Raw genomic sequence first — 18,042 nt, forward strand, 5'->3', positions numbered from 1 at the left:
GTGCAGGCCTGCAAACCACACGATCATGGTTCAATTCCGTCAGGGCACATGCCTGGGTTGCAGGCCAATTCCCAGCAGGGGACTCATGAAAGGCAACCATACATTGATATTTCTCTCCTTTTCTCCTTCTCTTCCTCTCTAAAGATAAATAAATAAAATCTTAAAAAAAAAAAAAAAAGACAGCGACTGGGACCAGTCACAGCAAGTGTGGGACCCTGCAGCCTCTCCTACTGGTCCCTGCACAAACCCCACTGACAAGTAGAGGCCCTGCCCACCCCACCTGCCTCAACAGTCCATCAGCTAAGATACTTCCAAAAATTAATGGCCAAAAAACAAACCACACAAAGTCAAGGGAGAGTAAAGACCAAAGACTTGCCATCAGGCCTTGGTGATGTGGAATGTACCCACCAGCCCCAGGCCAGCCACACTTGGGCCTGTAGGGACAGGGTGGCTCAGATGTGGAAGGACATGGCTTCTAGCACCTGGCCATGTAAGACCCCCATGGCATGTCCTAAGCTCACAGCTGATGGCCCACCCACATAAGTTCCTGTGAATCTGAGGGAAATCTCAGGCCTGTCCAAAAGTCACTTCCAGAGACCCCAAACTGAAGGTGTTTCCAAATGGCAGGTTTTGCATCTGCTGAGTTTTCATATAAACAGTCCAGCCTGGGAGCTAAAGACCAGCCAGCCATTGGACAGGGCCATGAGAGGAGAGGCCCGAGTGTGGCACTTCACAGGAAGTGAAGTAATCTTATCAGAGAGCAGTGTCCTGGGGAACCAGCAGTGGGGTGCTGCCTGTGCTTGTGTTGTGAGTCCACAGAAGCTGTGTCCACACCTCATCCTCAGGGTTTTTGGAGGTGTCACCAAGCATGCTCCAATGTACCACCAAACATACACTGACCTGGGACACACGCTACCCACAGAGCCAGGCAGGGACAGGCTGGCCTTGCAGTGCAGTCCTGCATGTCTGAGTGGAGCCGGTCTTTGCCCTGACATCTTAAGTTTCTGGCTCACTTTCCCCTCACTTAGGTGGCCGTGGTCTTCAGTTTCGTTTAAACTGTGTGCACAGCTGACCATCCCCTCTAGATCTAGGCAGAGTAGAGGTAGACAAACAGATAAAAGGTTCTGTCAAAATGAAACTTGTATCATCTGTGGTCAGCTGGAGAAGCAGGGTGCCTGCCTGCTGCCTCCGAGACCTCCAGAGGCGTGTTACCACTGCAGGCAGGCCACCTGCAGGGAGGGGGATCTGCTCACAGATAAGTCAGGGTGAGATTCTCTGGCCACACATCTCTGAAGTCCAGGTTTGAAGTGTGTCCAGAGGGCAGTGTGGGGTATACTGGAGGGGGTCTCCTTGCTGTGTTAGGTCTCATTTACACCCTCATTTCTGAGTCTGTACTGTGGCTCCTCTGCCTGGTTACCTGCAGTGCACTGGTGACTCTGTCTCATGTGACTTTGGCCCCCAAAGATGACCAAGACTAGCCATTGGCTGGCCTGGACTGTCCCAAAGGCATAGGCACTGGGTTATGATGCTGACAGCCTGGTGATCACCTCGGGACAGGTGCCCATGTTGGTGACTTAGAGGTGGGCCCACTGCCCTGCCTTACAGATAGGGAGATGAGGTGGATGGCAGGGTGCTGAGCACAGCTCAGCCCAGCCATGGGCCCCTGTCTGTGTTAATATTAATGAGCCTCCTTTTTGAATCAAGTTCCACACTTCACTGAGTGGTATGGTCACTGGTTTGTTCCCACCTTAGAGCTTAGAGTCAAGACCACACAGGTAACTAACCTGCTAGCTAATCACGACTGTCGGGGGAAAAGGAAACAGACTTCAGAACAAGGCCCACTGTGACACCCCCTCCACCCTGCTCTCTGAGGTTGGTGAGAAGAGAGGAGCAGCCATGAGCCCTCAGGTCCTGGCCTATGGGCCTCCCTTTCCTGCCCATGGCTGATGTGGAAGATGTATGAGCGTGAAGCCTCCTGGCAAAGGTCAGAGGTGTTGGGAGACTTAGTGTGAGTCAGGCTGGGGGAAACAGAGACACCCCAAATACGTACACCCAGGGGGGTCTGCCGCATCTGGATGGGGAAGCTGGGAGAACCACAGGGGAGCTGTTGTGTCCCTCAAATGCTACTAAAGATGTAGAAACACAAGCCCCATCTTTCACCTGACATGGGAGTCAATTCTGAAGATTCCCTTATGTAGAGGAGAAAAAATGGAGAAATTTGTTATGTGCCTCTTTCCTTCCTCTTTTAATGATAAAGTAAAACACCATGGCTGTTCTCCCCTGACCTGGATCACCTCTGGAAAGTCTCTGTCTTAACTCTCCTTTGAACAGACACACATCACTGCCGACTGGACACAGAGCTCCTCCAGGCACCACTGGCCAGGCATCTTCAAAATCCCACCATTTGCTGTGGCTGGACAAACTGAGATGCTGGGCATGCCTCTGGGCACAGCTCCCTCTCTCCTCGCTCTCTCTAGGCCCTACTAAGTTAACTGCTGCCATTGCATAAAATTTTTCTGTGACCCCTGGCCTCCTGAGCCCCTTCCTGGTAGAAGAGCAAAGAGGGCAGTGGCTAGGCCATAACGACAGGCGTGTGAAGTGAATACTTCTGGACTGCTGTGACCGAGAAGGCTCTCCTCCAGTTGAGCATCTTTCCCTTCCTCAGAGGCATGACCCTTCCCTCGCAGGCTCTTAGGAATGCCTCGGTGGGAAGTTGGGAATGTGTGTTTCACGGAAAAATGGGACTCTAGCTCTTATAGTCCTAGCCGTTTCAGCTGGTAGCCATAAAGGTCACCTGTAATAATCCTGGCCCTCCTACCTGAGCTTCTTAAAAACACTTGAGGACTAGGTATGAGCAGGTGCAGCCCAGGGAGAACTGGTGGGAGCGTGGACCCGTGGTCCTCCTGTGCCAGGTCAGGGAGAAGATGTTTCTGGGGCCCAGATTCCACAGGGTGCCCACCTTGGCCCTTTCTGTCTGTTGGACACCTCCTAGCCTGGCCTTTCTCATGCAGCAGCCCACCACGTTCACCCCACTGCCCACCCCGGAGCCTGGCAGTGGGCCGAGAGAGCTCTGCATCCAGCGCTTGGGGGGCAGGAGACGTGCACGTGAGAAGGGAGAAAACCTGAGTGCACTAACGGGCAGCGGCGGGGGCTGCAGTAAAAGGCTGAGGTTGGCAGTGGAGGCCGCGAGCGGGTCGGCTCTTACCTGACCACCTGCAAAAATGACAGGGGTGGAGGCGGGCTTTGGGCGGTAGGGAATGGTGGCACCTTTCGGTGGGGACTAGGAAAAGGGACAGGAGAGGGAGAGAGAACGTTAGACAGCCTCACAGCGTGACAGTCATGAGGGTGGGGAGGCCTCCTTCCCGAGCCCACCCACCTTGCTACCCTAGTCTGCCCCAACCCCCTGGGCCAGCAGCACCAGAGGGGTGGGGGGACTCCCCATGGGGGAAGGATGCCTGCCTGAAACCATGCCCTTACCACCTCAGTCTCTTCCAGGGGGGTCACTTCTCCCCTCTTAACCACTGCCCTAATTGCATCCACATAGGTGACAATCACCCCAGCAGTATGGTGGGCAGTGTGGGTTTGAGAATGGGGAATAAAGGAAAGATGTGACCCTGTCTTTGCCTGTAGGACCCCACACACTGGGCAGACAGCCAGATGGTCGCCTCAGGCCTGAGCACTATTGCTCCACACATGTGTTAGCCTGGAGTTGTCCTGAGAGAGAAACTGTCCCTTTCTCTTGGATCCTCTGGAAGCTGGGCTGTGTGTAGCTCCGCTATGGGTGCTTCAGGCCCTGTGTCCCAAGGCCTTGCTTAGCCCGTGGTGATGTCCAGTTGACATAATCACAGCAAAGTTAGAAACATCCAGTTTCACTATTTAGAAAAGGAGCCTTTTAAAAGAACAAAAGGCTTAGAGTCCAAATTAAATATTCTACAGTCATGATGAGCTTTGCTATAATTTCCTTTGATTACTTTGTGTCCAAAAGTATAGGATTCTTATCTTCTGGCGAATGATCTTCTCAAGTATCCGAAGTCTGCCAGATTCTCATAAAGTTGACCTAACTCCTGGGTCAGAGGCACTCAGGCCCTCCGAGTTCTCCTGGTGGGTAGTCCGCCCTTGTTGCAGAGGCCACAGGCCAGGCCCGGTAATCGAGTCAGTAGCCAGAGGCAGATGGTGGGGGCCAGGGAGGCCTGCCCTATTGGCAGTTCTGGAGGTCTGGCCCACAACCTGGCCAGGTGGGTATGACATCAGAGTGTCCCCACCCAAGACACACAGTCACACACAGTCATGTGGGGACAGCAGAATAGGCAGCAGCTTTAATTCTGCAGCCCAGGCCACCTTCAATTCCGCAGCCCATCATGAAACCTTGAACAGATTGTGCAAACTTGGCTATGCTGGGTGTCCTTGGCTGTGCTGTTTGACTTTGGCCACGCTGTGTGATCCTGGTCATACTATGAGACCTCACCATAATGTCGAAGGGGTACCAAGAGGGTCTATGAGCTGACTGCGACTGGTGTCTGGGGTTCAGTATTTCTGCAGTTATGACTGAATGCCTCTAGAAATGTTTCTGTACAAACTGGGGTTCACTATGGTCTCAGACTGGACTCAGGGCTCACTGTGGAAGAACCATGACTAAACCAAGAGTGAACAAGTGACCGTTTTCACGCTTCAAGGAGAGGGCTCAGCCTGGCTGCTGCCCCTGTCCCTGAGCCAGGCATCTGTACCATGAGACTCAGCCCATTCCTTCCCCCCGACTCCATAGTGCCCTCTGACCCCATCAATGGCAGCATCAGCAATCCCAGCACTGAGTACTGCCAGGCCATGTTGCCAAGGATGACAGGATTCCTGATTTCCAGCTTCCTCTGATGAAGGAGAGGCCCTCCGAGTACAGCCTCCTGTCCGGCTTCCCCCTGGAGCAGGTGCTGCTGTGCATGGTTTGTTACCCAGGGCCCCATCCAACTTGCCCGCACTAAGGGGCAACCTTCTAGGTGGCAATTTCAAAGGTGTGAGGCCCCCCATAGCCATGCCTGGGAGTCCTTTTGTCTTCTGCTTTGTTTGTGTAGTTATTCTTCACTGAGAAGTGGACCCGACTGTTTCCAGGTGTGATGAATTTTCCTCCCCAGGTGGTACAGCTGCTCCTGACCTTCAAGAGCTTTGTGACACTGACAAGAAGAAGGCATCACCTCAGTCCAATGCTTTCTTTGATTTTAGCCCTGTGTACTTCACCATTCACCAACCACATAAGCCTCCAGCCATCAGGAAAGACACAGGGCAGTTCCAGTCATGGCCTGCGGGGGGCGACGGTGCCCCACAGTTAAGGAGGGTTGAGACTGCTCAGGGGGGCTGACTGACCATGAACGTGGCACAGGCAACACCACCTGGAAGGCGCTCTGAGCAGACCACAAGTTCTGTTCTGACACTTGACTGGGGACATGGGCAGCTGTGTCAATACTGAACCTGTTATAACTCTTCGCCACCCTGAGGCACCCACCGCTGCTTAGCGGACGGGAGTCTGCCAGCACTCAGGAGTCCTAGGCCTATTGCTGCCGCTCATGTGGCCTCACTGGGGGCTGAAGGGAACATGGGCAGCACCAACTGTCGCGACGACCAGTGGTTGGGAAACGTGAGAACAACAACATTTAGGAAAACATTTTTTACTTCCCGAAATACACTTCAGGAAAACAAGAACTATACAATTTTTTTGAAGAGTTGGACATGGGTTTTAATACCAAGCCAAGTATGAAAGGGCAATACGCTCACAGTTGCCCAGCAGGGCATCGGTTCCCCTGGGAGATGGTTGTGGCAGTCACTCAAGCAGATCCTCGGGCCCCCGCTGCCTGGCCGCCAGCACAGTTGCTGGAACCTTGAATTTGAGCCAGGATGACTGCATTTGAGCCTAAAGAAAGACAGGTAACTATTGGCTGCTTCAGTGATTGTTGTTGCATTTGGGGTATTGTCTGAAATTTAAATATTGAGGCTTTTTCCCAAAAATTTGAAGAGAGGCTTTGTCTTGTTCAGCTGGCTTTTAATCCTTTTATTTACTTTTCCATCTTTAGAATTTGGGCATTTTCGTGTGCTTTTCCTAAATCCTGTCCTTTGTATCTCAATGGGGCTCTCAGATGCCTTCGGCAGGTCCGGAGCAAGGAGTCTCGCCCAGAGGAAGCACCCTTCCCCCTCCGGTCCCCTTCTCCAGCGCAGACGCCCTCCAGTGCAGATCCCCTCTGGTGCAAACTCGTCTTCAGAACAGACCTGTCTTCACTGCAGATCTCTTCTACCATTTTTGAGGCCCAGCACTTTAGTAAAGGCCCTTCATATCACAAGTAATAACTCTCCACCTCAGTTCCAGGGAAAAAGGGAGGAGCACACGCCTCCCCACATGTCTTCTCCACTGACAGCCCATTGAAGATGATGGACCACCCCCGATAGGTGGCAGACACCAGTGCTGTCCCTCCACGGTGGCTGGCATGGCTTCCACTCAGGTGACTTTGGGCCTGGATCAGTGACCTGGGTCATATTTCTGATACCTGGCCCCTACACAGCCCTGACCTTGTGAAACCTCAGGGCCCCAAAGCACGAAAGCCTTTGTTGTCACCAACACTAAGAAGCCACAGCCAGCGTGGAGCGAGGGCAGGCTGGCCATGAGCACAGACGCAGAGACTGTACCTCCAGCATGACCACACAGATCTGCTTGACGCACTGGATGATAGCGTCGGGAGTTCCTGAGATGGTCACTGCCCGCTCTGTGGAGTTGGGCAGCATGTCCCCGGCCACCTGGACCTGGGCACCTGTGGACTGGAGAAACCAGACGTTGGAAGAGGCACAGCAGAGAGAAGAGGGGGCAGTGAATGCTGAAGCAGCACTTCCTGGATTCTCCGGAGGGTCTGCCTTGGGCACAGTGTACCAGGAAGCCACCCTGACATTAGCCCCATGTTGTTCCCTCCATGGGCAGCCAGGCCCTCCGCATGTTCCCTTGGGGAGCCCCTGTGGGCAGATCTTGTGTGTCTCAGCACAGAGCTGGTGCAGGATGAGCATCCCTGCCTAGGAGGTGTTTTAATTGGTGGGCAGGCATTCACAGGAGACAAAGACAGAAAGGGAATCACGTTTTTCAAATATGTGGAATTCTATCTCCTCTGTGGAGTTCTAGATCACAGAGAAAGATGGATTCAAGATGAGCCTAAACTTTGTGACCTATTCACTTGAAAGAATAAAGATGAGGTGGCCACCCTCATTTTGGAAGGGAAGGATCAGGCTTTCTGCGAAATGAAAGAACATGAGACTATAGAGTCCGCAGTTCCTACCAACTCCATCCCAGCTGGGATGGCTCCTGTTCTCCCAGAAAACTGAGGGCAGAGACCACAGACCCATGTGTAAGGCCTCTGTGCCTCAGAGCCACATGGCAGGGGCGGGGTTCTCAATCCACCCTGTACTAGGAGGCCCCTTCTCGTCTCCAGTCAAGACACATGCAGTGCCTGGCACCTGTGCACATGCCCCCTTATCCACCCAGTGGCTCAGCACCCACCAGGATGGGAAGGGTCCTGTTACCTCCCTGATCTCCTTGATCTTGGAGCCACCTTTGCCAATCAGGGAACCACACTGGCTGGCTGGGACCACCAATCTCAGCGTCACTGGGGGCTTGCTGGTGGCAGGGCTGTTGCTCATGGAGTTGATGATGTCCTGGGGATGGAGGAAAGTGTGTGTGTTGGCTGACAGCCTGTGTGTGAACACCAGGAATGCAGATGCGAGGCTCTGCTTCAAGCCCCTGATGAGCCAGGGGGCAGGGAACACAGGCTAAACAGACTAGCAGCAAGGGCCCTTCCCCGAGAAGCTCCAATCCATGGGGAAGAGGACCCAGTGTGAAGATGCGTGCACTCCTAGATGAACAAGCACATGCCCAGGAAAATAGCTGAGTGTGCAGAGAGAGGGCACGGCAGCCAGGTTGGGCTGGTTACAGCAGCCTGAAGACCAAGTCAGGCTCAGAAGGACAAGGAGAGTGGTGGGACGGACAGAAGGGGACCCACAAAGACATGTGCCAGGGCAGCCGTGGTGCTGCTATGGACAGGGGAGGGCGCAGATTGGAGGGTACCTGGATTCAGAGCCTGACATTTGTCCTTAGGGCCTGGCAGAGCAGGGGGGGTTTGGACAGAGAGGGTGACATTTTTGACAGAAAAATGTATTCTCCAGCTTGATCATCCTCTGAATACATTCAATGTATCTCCAAATAATTTAAAAAGTTTTGAAACACATAAAAACTTTAAGATGTGACTCACTGACATACGTACACAGGCATTCATGTGACCCCACAGGGGATTCACTCCTCCACCTGTGTCCCCTCACCCGTTCACACCGAGGCCAAACTACTCTACCTGGGGTCAGGCCAGCTGCTGTCGAGAGGACTGAGGCCCACACATGCCGGTCAGGGCCTGCAGACACATCAGTGAGATGGGCAAGCACACCTGCTGACCAAACAAGGGAGACACTGGTCCACCACCACGGGGACCAGAGCAGGGAGAGTCCTGAGAGGCGGAGGAGGGGACAGGAGCTGAGAGACGTTGTCTTGAGTGGGCTAGGCCATGACCTTGTCCAGATGTAGGGGAAGAGGTGCCTGAGAACAGGCTGGGACCAGCCCTGTCCAGCACTTATCTCAAGTGGGCGAATCTTACCTCCTCAAACTTGTAGGCGATCATGGCAAAGGCCTTGAAGATGGCATCAGTTGGGCCTGTGATGGTCACGATTCTTTCTGGGCAGTTTCCTTCCGAGATATTGATCCGGGCGCCACTCTAGAAGGGAGTTGAATAACCCTAGAAACTGGATTGAAGCTGACCCTGCAGGGCCAGTAATGGGTGGCTTCTCCCCCAACAACTGATACAAACATATTCAATTGGCCACTGGTGGACTAAGCTTGGCACTAATCAGTAAAGGTCTCTCCAGTACTGCCTTCTACAGTGAAATTTTAATTAGAGAAAGGACCTGAGTGACCAGTAAGGATGCACTGTGCCCATGGCAGCCCCTGCAGGCATCTGCATGTCAGGGAGGGGCCTCTGTGCTGCTGGGTGCCTCTAGTCAAGTGCAGTGACTACAGCAGCCCTCCCGCCCACTGAAGACAGTACACAGCTGATGCACACAAACTCACCTCTTCACGCATCTTCTTCACAGTTTCTCCTTTCTGCAATAAAGATTTAGACAACAGGAAAAAGAGTCACTCAGGGGTCCGCTACAGGCAAACAGAGGGTTTAGTGCAGCAGCCAGAACCTCGGGAGCCCCAGAACCTCAGTGTGCCCTGGGTGAGCAGGCAGCAGCTCCTCAGGAGGTAGGGCTTCCTACTACCAGGTGCTGCCCAGAGCCTGACACACTCCATGACTCACTGAGCCCTCAGCACACCCAACATGTGAGCCCACAGAGGAGGAAACCCAGGTGTTTACCCAGGAGTATGTAGCTATGAAGGCAGAAGGGCTTGGAGCTGGGGACCTGATTGCGTACCATACTTGGCCAGGGCACCTGCTCCAGAGAGACAGGAATACACCCAGGTCATAGCTGTTCCCATCTTCATCATAGGCAAACCAGGCCCAGGCCCACAAGGGGGAGGGGAGAGGGGGACACCCTGAGGCATATGTAGAAAAAGCTGAACTTTGAGCACTGGAGGTGCCCCCACTGCACAGGGACCACTTGGGACCCCAGGGATCCTGAGGTGGTCAGAATGGACCAATGGGAGGACAATGCCTCCCCGCTGACTTCTCCCATAGGCACAAGCTCCAAATATGCTGACTTTTCCCCACGGAATGTTTCTTCTGTTTTGGAATGGAAATGCAGAGACTCACTACCACTCACAGAGGCAGATGACCACTCTGAGGAATGGAAGTAAAGAAACTCTTACTGGGCTGTCACACCCAGGAGGATGGTCTGGCTACCAGGGCAACGGGAGGCAGGCAGGGCTGCTGAGCAACCAGCTGGGAGCCAGTAAACAGGATGCCCTCAGTCCAGCCCCATAGCGGTTTGTCTTGAGAGGAGGGGACTTGGAATTCCTCTGGGATCCTCAAATGCACAGAGACGCACGCTGCTGCCCTGCAGGCACTTCTCCCCCAACCACAGAACAGAGACCCCGGCAGAGACAGACAGTTTGCTTAATTATTACCTTTCCGATGATGCTTCCAACTTCCTGTAAGAAAGATCACAGAAAGTTGATGTCATAGGGCAGAAGGAGAAAGCAACTATGACAGACACTGTGAACCCACCTGTTCTGAGTGAGGAAGGGGCATTTAGACAGTCAGAAGAGGGCTTGCAGGCCTGTGTCTGGAGAGTCCCTCTGTGCCCATCTGACCACCACTGACCCTGGTCCTGCTCTGACAGACAGACAGCCAAGCAGAGGGGAACGGCCAGCTGCTTTCCAGCTAAGCAAGTCAAGAGACACACCTATACACTTAAGGCTGAAAGGAAACCCTGTAAGAAACAGGTGAACAACAGAATCTCCCTCAATTTTGTGATATACAGAAAAGTTAGCACTGCCTTTGCTACTTCACTTTTTTTAAAAGGTAGAATATTCAAAGACACCCTTGAACTAGTTCTAAAGCCTGGAGCCCATGACAGTTTGGACATGTGGCCCCAGCCAGGTCTGCTCATCACAGCACCTCTCTGTCCTGGAGAGACCCACACAGTGCCACTGTGCATCTCACAGAGGTGGGACCAGCCTCTTTCTAGCCACCACGAATGACATCTTTCAAAATTAAACTTCTTGGTATCACAAAACAAAGACCTCGGCAATTACGTTTCCACTCCCAGGGGTGTCCAGTCTGCAGCCTGTGGGCCACATGCAGCCCAGAATGGCTATCAGTGCAGCCCAACACAAAATTATAAATTTACTTAAAACATTATGAGGTTTTTCTGTGATTATACATATCACAATGTATTTAATGCGTGGCCTAAGACAACACTTCTTCCAGTGTGGCCCAGAGATGCCAAAAGGTTGGACACCCCTGCCTAGGCTAAGGGGAAGGGATGTATGTGCACTGGGGACTGGGACAGCAAAGGACAACTAGGCATGAGACAGTGACCCCTTTGGAGGCCAGTCAGGGACTTCGCCTCCCATGGGCAGGGTTTGGTGCTTGTTGGGGCAGTTGAGGCTGGAGGTAGGGGCTGCATAACTGACTCCACAGACTGCCTACTATGGTGCACACCCAGCTTCCACAGCCTTGACCAAATGCCACCCCCAGCCGAGGAAAGGAAAGGCTGCTGGTCATCTCTCCATCAAAGAAAGGGATGCTCTGGGTGTCAGCACTCCCCTTTCTGGAAATACAGGGTGGGAAGAGCCACAGGCACAAGAGCAGAGCCTCTGCCAGCCCTGACAGAGGCCACACACATCCTGAGAATCAGGCTTCTTATAGCACAAATGTGGACAGAGGGGAAGCTAGGATGGACCCTGTACCATTGGATTGGAATTAGGGTGTAAACTGCTAGGGCCCAATCTAGAAAAATCAATATGCAAATAAATATGCAAATGTGTATGTGCATGTTTGTATTATAACACAACATTCACACATACACATGCACACATATACACACTGGCACACATGTATGTTTCCCATCTCTGTCTGGGACCCAAAATAGACCAAAGGCAGTGACCACCCTATGTGCCCCAATACGGGCCTCAAACACCATCCTCCCCTTGAATACGTCAGGCTTCTTTGAAGGAACGGCTGATACCATGACTGCAGCAGGGGAAGCACAGATCAGTCATGAGCAGCGTTTTGGGCCAGAAGCCAGGCAGTGCTATAAAAATGATGGGTCATGTCAAGGGGACATAGAGCCAGCATGGAGGGACCCCCACTGGCCAAGTCAGGGACAATATGAGCATCAAAATAAATAATGACAGAATGGAGAATAATTGAATAAAAGGGCAAACCCTGAGTCAGCCTGTGCAGACATGAATGAGCAAGGGGATGAATGAATACACTGAAAGCCTGCTGACAAATAGGGTATTTACATAGTGTCTATGTACCCCCATAGTGTCTATGTTCCCCTAGGAACTACCTAGGAACAGTGGGAGAAAAGCAGTTCTAGGTGGAGATGCCTGGCAGATATTTCCCAGATTGGGTGATCAGTAATGGGACATGCTGAAATCTGGACCACCTGATAGGAAAGTTTCTGTGATTTTCCTGCCAACAGTGAGGAAACATCAGAGAAAGCCAATGTGAGAGGCATTCTACAGAAAACTGGAGAGAAATGTTCAAAGGTGAGAGGCCAAGGAAGATCAGGGCAAGTCCTCCAGGTTGAAAGAGGCTGGAGACATGACAAGGACATGCAGTGTGAGGCCACCTCAGAGTGTCCTGTTGGGAAGGGCAGTGCAGGGATGACTGGGACAGTCAATGGAATCTGTGGTCTGGTGGCCAGAACAGATCAGCATCACTGTCCTGACTTGACAGGTGCAGGTGGTAATGGAGGAGAACACCCAAGCATGTAGAATATACATGCTAATGTACTCGGCGACAGGACATCAGATCTGCGACTTACTAGTTTCAAATGGTACTAGGAGAAGTGTACTTCAGGCTGGACTGCTCCTGCTCTGTAAGTCTGAGATTACTTAAAATTTTAGAATGCATAATACAAAACAGAGTCCCCAGCAGTGGGCGAGATCTCCCTCCCTCCCAGCCTGTCTGATGCCTTCTTTGGAGAGTGACGAAGGCAGGGCTTGTGCTTCTGTACCTTTCCATGCATTAGCAGGCGGATTGTCAGGGTCACGTTCAGGCCACCTTCTGAGACCTTGGACTCCATCTTTCTTCCAAAATGCGGCTGGGGGTGGTAGGTTAAGGTGCCAAGGGTGCCGTGAGGAAGGATAGATGGGGCCCAGATGGTGTCACCTGGAAAGAGAAGGCACAGATGCTGCTGAGAACACCAATGGCCAATGCAGTGAGGGATGTCCTGGACTCTGGGGGAGGAGGAGGCTGCTGATGAGAGGCAGAGGCTCAGGAAAAGGCTTCCTTGGCCTCAGTGGAATGACCTGCTGGGGCATGGGGTACAGGGCAGTAGGGGGATGGGCCTCAGAAAAGCCCTCCAGGGATGGATCCAGCCCCACTGCTCAGTAACTATAGGACAAGCACAGGTTATCAAGTCCTCTGACCTCAGTTTTCATCTCTGTAACAAAGAAACAGATCTCTTAGCTTCCGGAGCGTCCCAGGTGGACGCTCACATCCAGTGAGTGCCCATGGTGCTGAGAGTTTAATGCTGCCCGTTCCTCTCACATTGATGCCAGGATCCCCACCCTCCTGCCATGGGGATCACTCTGACTTTTTACCCTTAAAAGTCAGGAAATTCCAGGTATTGCTGTGCCCTTGACATCTAGAGTAGAGATACCTTGGTAATTCTCACTTCAGAAGTGGATTTTGTGTCTATCAACTAAACTGCCCCAGAGCTGAGCATGCCCCTTTATAAATTTTCAGAAAGTGTTTTGCACCCCCATTTCATTGGTCTGTTTGCAGTTTACTTTCTGCAGACAGCTGGCTCAGAGGTTAGTGAAGGCAACATGAAGGCTCTACTTTGTGAGTTACAGGCAAGGAGTGATTGTGGGCAGTGAGCCTCTAGGACTGGAGGGAGGAGTGCAATGTGCCCCCAGGCTGTGTGCTGGTGCTCAGGTCCTCGGGACTCGGCCTGAATGGGTGAATCACGGAGGACAGTGTCCAAGCAGGGAGCTGAGCCCCCCACCCAGGTCTGCATGGGGTTCCTGACTGCAGCCCCTTCTTGGGGGAGGATCCAGGTCCTCTTCTGGGCTGGATCCCGAGGACAGGTCACCCCCGACCCTAGTGTATGGAGTGGCCACACAAAACCAAGACAGGCACTTGTGAGGATTTGGGCAAGGTCAGTTGAGGGCTGGTGTGGACAGTGTGGAGGGGACTCTCAGATCAGACAAAGAGAGGTCTAGGAGAACTGGGCATGTGCAGCCCAGATATTGGGGGGTGGGGTACACCTGACCCTGCCTCTAGGGCTGGGAGTTGCTACCTCACTCTGAGGGCAGGGGTATATGTGAGTGGTGTTTTTATAGCCTTTCTTGGAGTTGGAGCAGGCAGTCTGGGCTCCTGTCTGTCTGTGCAGTGCGCAAAAGGGGTGGGTGCTGGAGAGCCACCTGTCTGCGTGCAACGGAACATGGCAGGATGTGGAGAGGTGAGGGGTGTGTACAGGGACATTGCATGATGAGCAGGTTAAGGGACACATGGGTGCAGAAACATCACAGCATCATGGGAGACCCACATAAAGGAGGAGAAATGAGGATGGAAGTGGCCCCAATGGGAGCAGGGGGTTCATTGGTTTTGGAGAGAATGGGTGGGTAGGCAGGCAGGGGAGCTGGAGATGGGGGCCATAGGGATCTGACAGCAGAGTGTCTTTATTGGTCAGAGAGGGAAGAAGGGCTGGCCAGGGGAAGATTCTGGATGGCCCCTGGTGTGGGTCCAGGCCTAGGAGAGGCCCTGAGCCAACCACACATGGCGGCATGTCAGGCTCCAGGAGCCACAGCCTGCCCAGGTGCATACGTGAGTGTGCCAGGACAATGAAGGACAAGGCTTTGGAAGCCCTAGGGGAACCCAGGGCTGGCTCTGGAAGAGCTCCTCACATACTACCCCACATTTAGTCCCTTCGATAATGACAATGTCACACTGCCTAGGCTGCTGCTTAAATCCTTCAGGAACGAAAGTGCTGTGAAACCTGCATGCGTCCTCACGCACCCGCCGGGCTGTCTGGACATTGGCCCTATGATGTAAATTGTAAAGATGAGATGTTCCGTCCACACAGGTTAAAGGTTAAAAAGGCAAGCTTTTCCTCTAATCTTATAGGGTTTTTTTTGGGGGGGGGCAAAAAGTTGTTTTTCCTCATCAAACTATTTCTGCTAAAAATAGTCTAAAAGGAAAAAAAAATAAAGCACAGAATCAAAGCCCATCCCATCACTATGTAATATGTAACGGACACCTGCAAAGAGCAGTCACGGGTGGTTGACGGGCATGGGCAAAACTGACAGCTACTAATGCATTTCTGCAATAATAAGCACTTACATTTAAAAATGTNTTGTTTTTCCTCATCAAACTATTTCTGCTAAAAATATTCTAAAAGGAAAAAAAATAAAGCACAGAATCAAAGCCCATCCCATCACTATGTAATATGTAACGGACACCTGCAAAGAGCAGTCACGGGTGGTTGACGGGCATGGGCAAAACTGACAGCTACTAATGCATTTCTGCAATAATAAGCACTTACATTTAAAAATGTATTTATAGGTAGCTTCAACACACTCCAATTATTAGTTCTAATTATTCACAATTAGAACATTTAAATAGCAAGGATTTTAACATGAAGGTATAACATACAGCAAGAGAATTCTAAAAATCACCCTTCTATATGCATGTCCTCTATCCTCACTGTCCAGCACAGTAGCCACTAGCTGTGTGGGGTTATTTGTAGTTAATGTAAAAAGTTCACCAGCTACACTGAAGTGTTGAGTGAACAGCCTCATGTGGCTACGGGCTGCAGATGGAGGAGCACAGACAGAGAGCGTTGCTGTCCCCCAGAGTTTTGGTGAAAGGTTCAGTGCTCCCGGGCACTTGGAGGAAAGACCTTGGAAAGGAAACAGGCTCTAGCTCCAGTGACTGGTGTGGCACCAGATATAAGTGTGGCACCCTGCAGCAAGCCCTTTTGACTCCAGGATGTGGAAGGCCAAATTCCCAGTACCCATACACTGGATTGCCAGGTGCCAGGTTGGGGAGCCTGCTTCATTTTCATTAGAAAAACCTCCTCCTGTGTCAGGGGGACAGCAGGGCCCTGTGGCCTTCTGTTATATAAATGTTTCCAGCCCATGGTGGAGAAAGTAGGTCAGCGAGTGCCAGGGGTGCTGCAGGCTCCAGGCTGTCAACTACCATCAGTCACACAGGCCAGCGAGCTGCTGCAGAGGCCAGTGCCTTCCTTCCTCACACACACAGTGCGTGTCACAGTGCTCTCTGCAGACTGATGGGAACAAGAAACAGCCCAGGGAGGTGGTTAAGGTCACCTGTGACACAGTACCCTTGACCCTGAAGAATTCACCCTGTGCCAGCTGGCGAGCGGAGCCAGCCAGAGAGTGGCATGGGGCAAGTGACTTCTCCAGGATAGTTGGGCCTCTCAATGGGTGTGGGTCATCCTCTGGTTGTCCTGCCAGATGCTAGGACACCTGCTCATCCTAGGCAACCTCAAGAGTGCCCAGGGCCTTGCTCCCACTTCAGGGGCAGCAGCAGCCAGACTCCTGTGTTCACAGTCACCCCAAAAAGTCAGAAGGGTGTTCTACAAACTGGCAGATTTGTCTTACCAGCTTTTTTTTTTGGTTAGTGTTAGCATGGTTTATCTTCTTCGTCTTTTACTTTTAACTTCTTTGTGTCTGTGTATTTGAGTTTCTTACAGGCAGCATAAACTTAGACCTGCTTTTTTTAAAAAAATCTTATTTGATAACCTCTGCCTTTTAATGGGCCATTTAGACCATTTACAGCGGTTGCTGATATGGCTGAGTTTAAACTGATCATTCCATTTGTTGTCTGTTTTTACTGTCTATTCTTTGTTCTCCATCTCTATTGTTTATTTCCTCTGCCATCTTTTGGATTAAATGCATGCATTTTATGATGCCAGTTTACCTCCTTTGTCCACTTGCTAGTTCCAATGCTTTGTTTTGTTATTACAGTGGTTGCTTTAGGGTTTACGTCATTACAGGACAACGTGAATCGGTCTTGGACACTTCACATGGAGTGCTGCAGGTTCCAGGCTGTCGACCACCATCAGGGAACCTCAGCAGTCTGCTCCCACTTACGCTCTCACTGGCACTGCTACTATCATACACTTAAGTTCTACCTATGTCATAAGCCCTATTTTTGGTTTAAACAATGATCTTCTAAAGGGATTTGCCTAACAAGAAAATACCTCATTCTTGCCCGTTCTTCACTCCTTAGGGTGGATTCAGACGCCTACCTGCTGCCATTCTTCTGCTACCTGAAGAACTTCCCTTAGCATTCTTGGCAGTGCAAGTCTCCTGGTGACGGATTCTCTCAGCTCATATTTGTCCGAAAAATCCTTTTTTCAAATTCAGTTTTGATGGCCATTTCACCTGGTGGAGGATTCTAGGTCGATAGAGTTTTCCTTTCAGTCCCGAAGAGGTGCTGTCCTCACCTTCTCACTCATCTTGTCCCCAGAGAGGAATCCACTGAGTCTCACCGCTGCTCCACTGTGTGTCACATGTCTTTTTCCCCGGCGTAAGAGTTCTTCTCCTAATCATCGGCTTGAGCAGTTTAATTATGATGTGCCCTGTTACAGTTTTCTCGTGATTTTTTGTGCTTGGGGCTTCCCTGAGCTTCTTGGACATGTGCCTTAGTTTTCATCAAATTTGGAAAATTGTGGCCATTGTTTTTCTAAATATATGTTCTGCCCCTGCCACTCCCCCACTTTCAGGGCCTCCAAATACACACACACTGGCTCCCTGCAGTTGTGCCACAGTTCACTGATGCTCTGTTCGTGCTTTCCTACCTCTTTCCTCTCTGTCTTTGAGCTTACTGACATTTACTATGTGATGCTTAGCTGTGGCTCCTCCCACTCAGGATACTGTTTATTTCAGACTGCAGTTCTCACCTCTAGGAATCCGTCTGGGTTCTTTTTTTTTCTTCTAGCTTCCACATCTCCAATTGTTTAGCTATAATAATGATTTCAAAATGTTGTCATCATTGCTGAGTCTAGGTCTAGAGGGTGAACACCAAATTGGGAGAGCACAGGCACTGCCAACCTGGACAAGGGCTCTTTTGCTAGGGGTCACAGGGCAAGTACTCAGCAGTGCTTGGCTCAGACCTGGTCTTCCGGGGGCAGCACACCAACAGCACTCTTGCGAACCAAGATGAAGGAGACCTGACAACTGAGTCGCTTCTTCAAGCCCACTGCTCTTTCCAATCCTGTGGGCTGGCACATGGCTGCAGCGCAATGGCAGCCACAGTACCCTTATTCAATTCAGTGTGATCTATAATGCGATGATCCAAACCTGATATCCCCTGGTTTCCTGTGCTGAGC

The 18,042-nt window shown here is 51.6% G+C and overlaps 1 protein-coding gene across 19 annotated transcripts in view; it reads right to left on the reverse strand.

Annotated features, from left to right (window-relative positions):
- The window catches only part of PCBP3 (poly(rC) binding protein 3), a 217,042-nt gene that overhangs the window by 20,591 nt on the left and 178,409 nt on the right, over positions 1–18,042 (reverse strand). For 11 of the 19 annotated variants that reach the window (XM_037065185.1, XM_037065183.1, XM_037065184.1 and 8 more), the window contains 7 exons: positions 12,694–12,848; positions 10,130–10,153; positions 9,131–9,163; positions 8,661–8,777; positions 7,543–7,674; positions 6,664–6,792; positions 3,137–3,280 (listed from right to left, as the gene is read on the reverse strand). In XM_037065185.1, the coding sequence (XP_036921080.1) occupies positions 3,137–3,280; positions 6,664–6,792; positions 7,543–7,674; positions 8,661–8,777; positions 9,131–9,163; positions 10,130–10,153; positions 12,694–12,848 (734 nt within the window). The remainder of the gene's footprint in view (positions 1–3,136; positions 3,281–6,663; positions 6,793–7,542; positions 7,675–8,660; positions 8,778–9,130; positions 9,164–10,129; positions 10,154–12,693; positions 12,849–18,042) is intronic. The other 8 variants (XM_037065193.1, XM_037065190.1, XM_037065198.1 and 5 more) reach the window with 3 other exon arrangements.

This window comes from Sturnira hondurensis, unplaced genomic scaffold (assembly GCF_014824575.4).
Source record: "Sturnira hondurensis isolate 20B ecotype Veracruz unplaced genomic scaffold, ASM1482457v3 Scaffold0015596, whole genome shotgun sequence".
Classification (NCBI taxonomy): Eukaryota; Metazoa; Chordata; class Mammalia; order Chiroptera; family Phyllostomidae; genus Sturnira; species Sturnira hondurensis.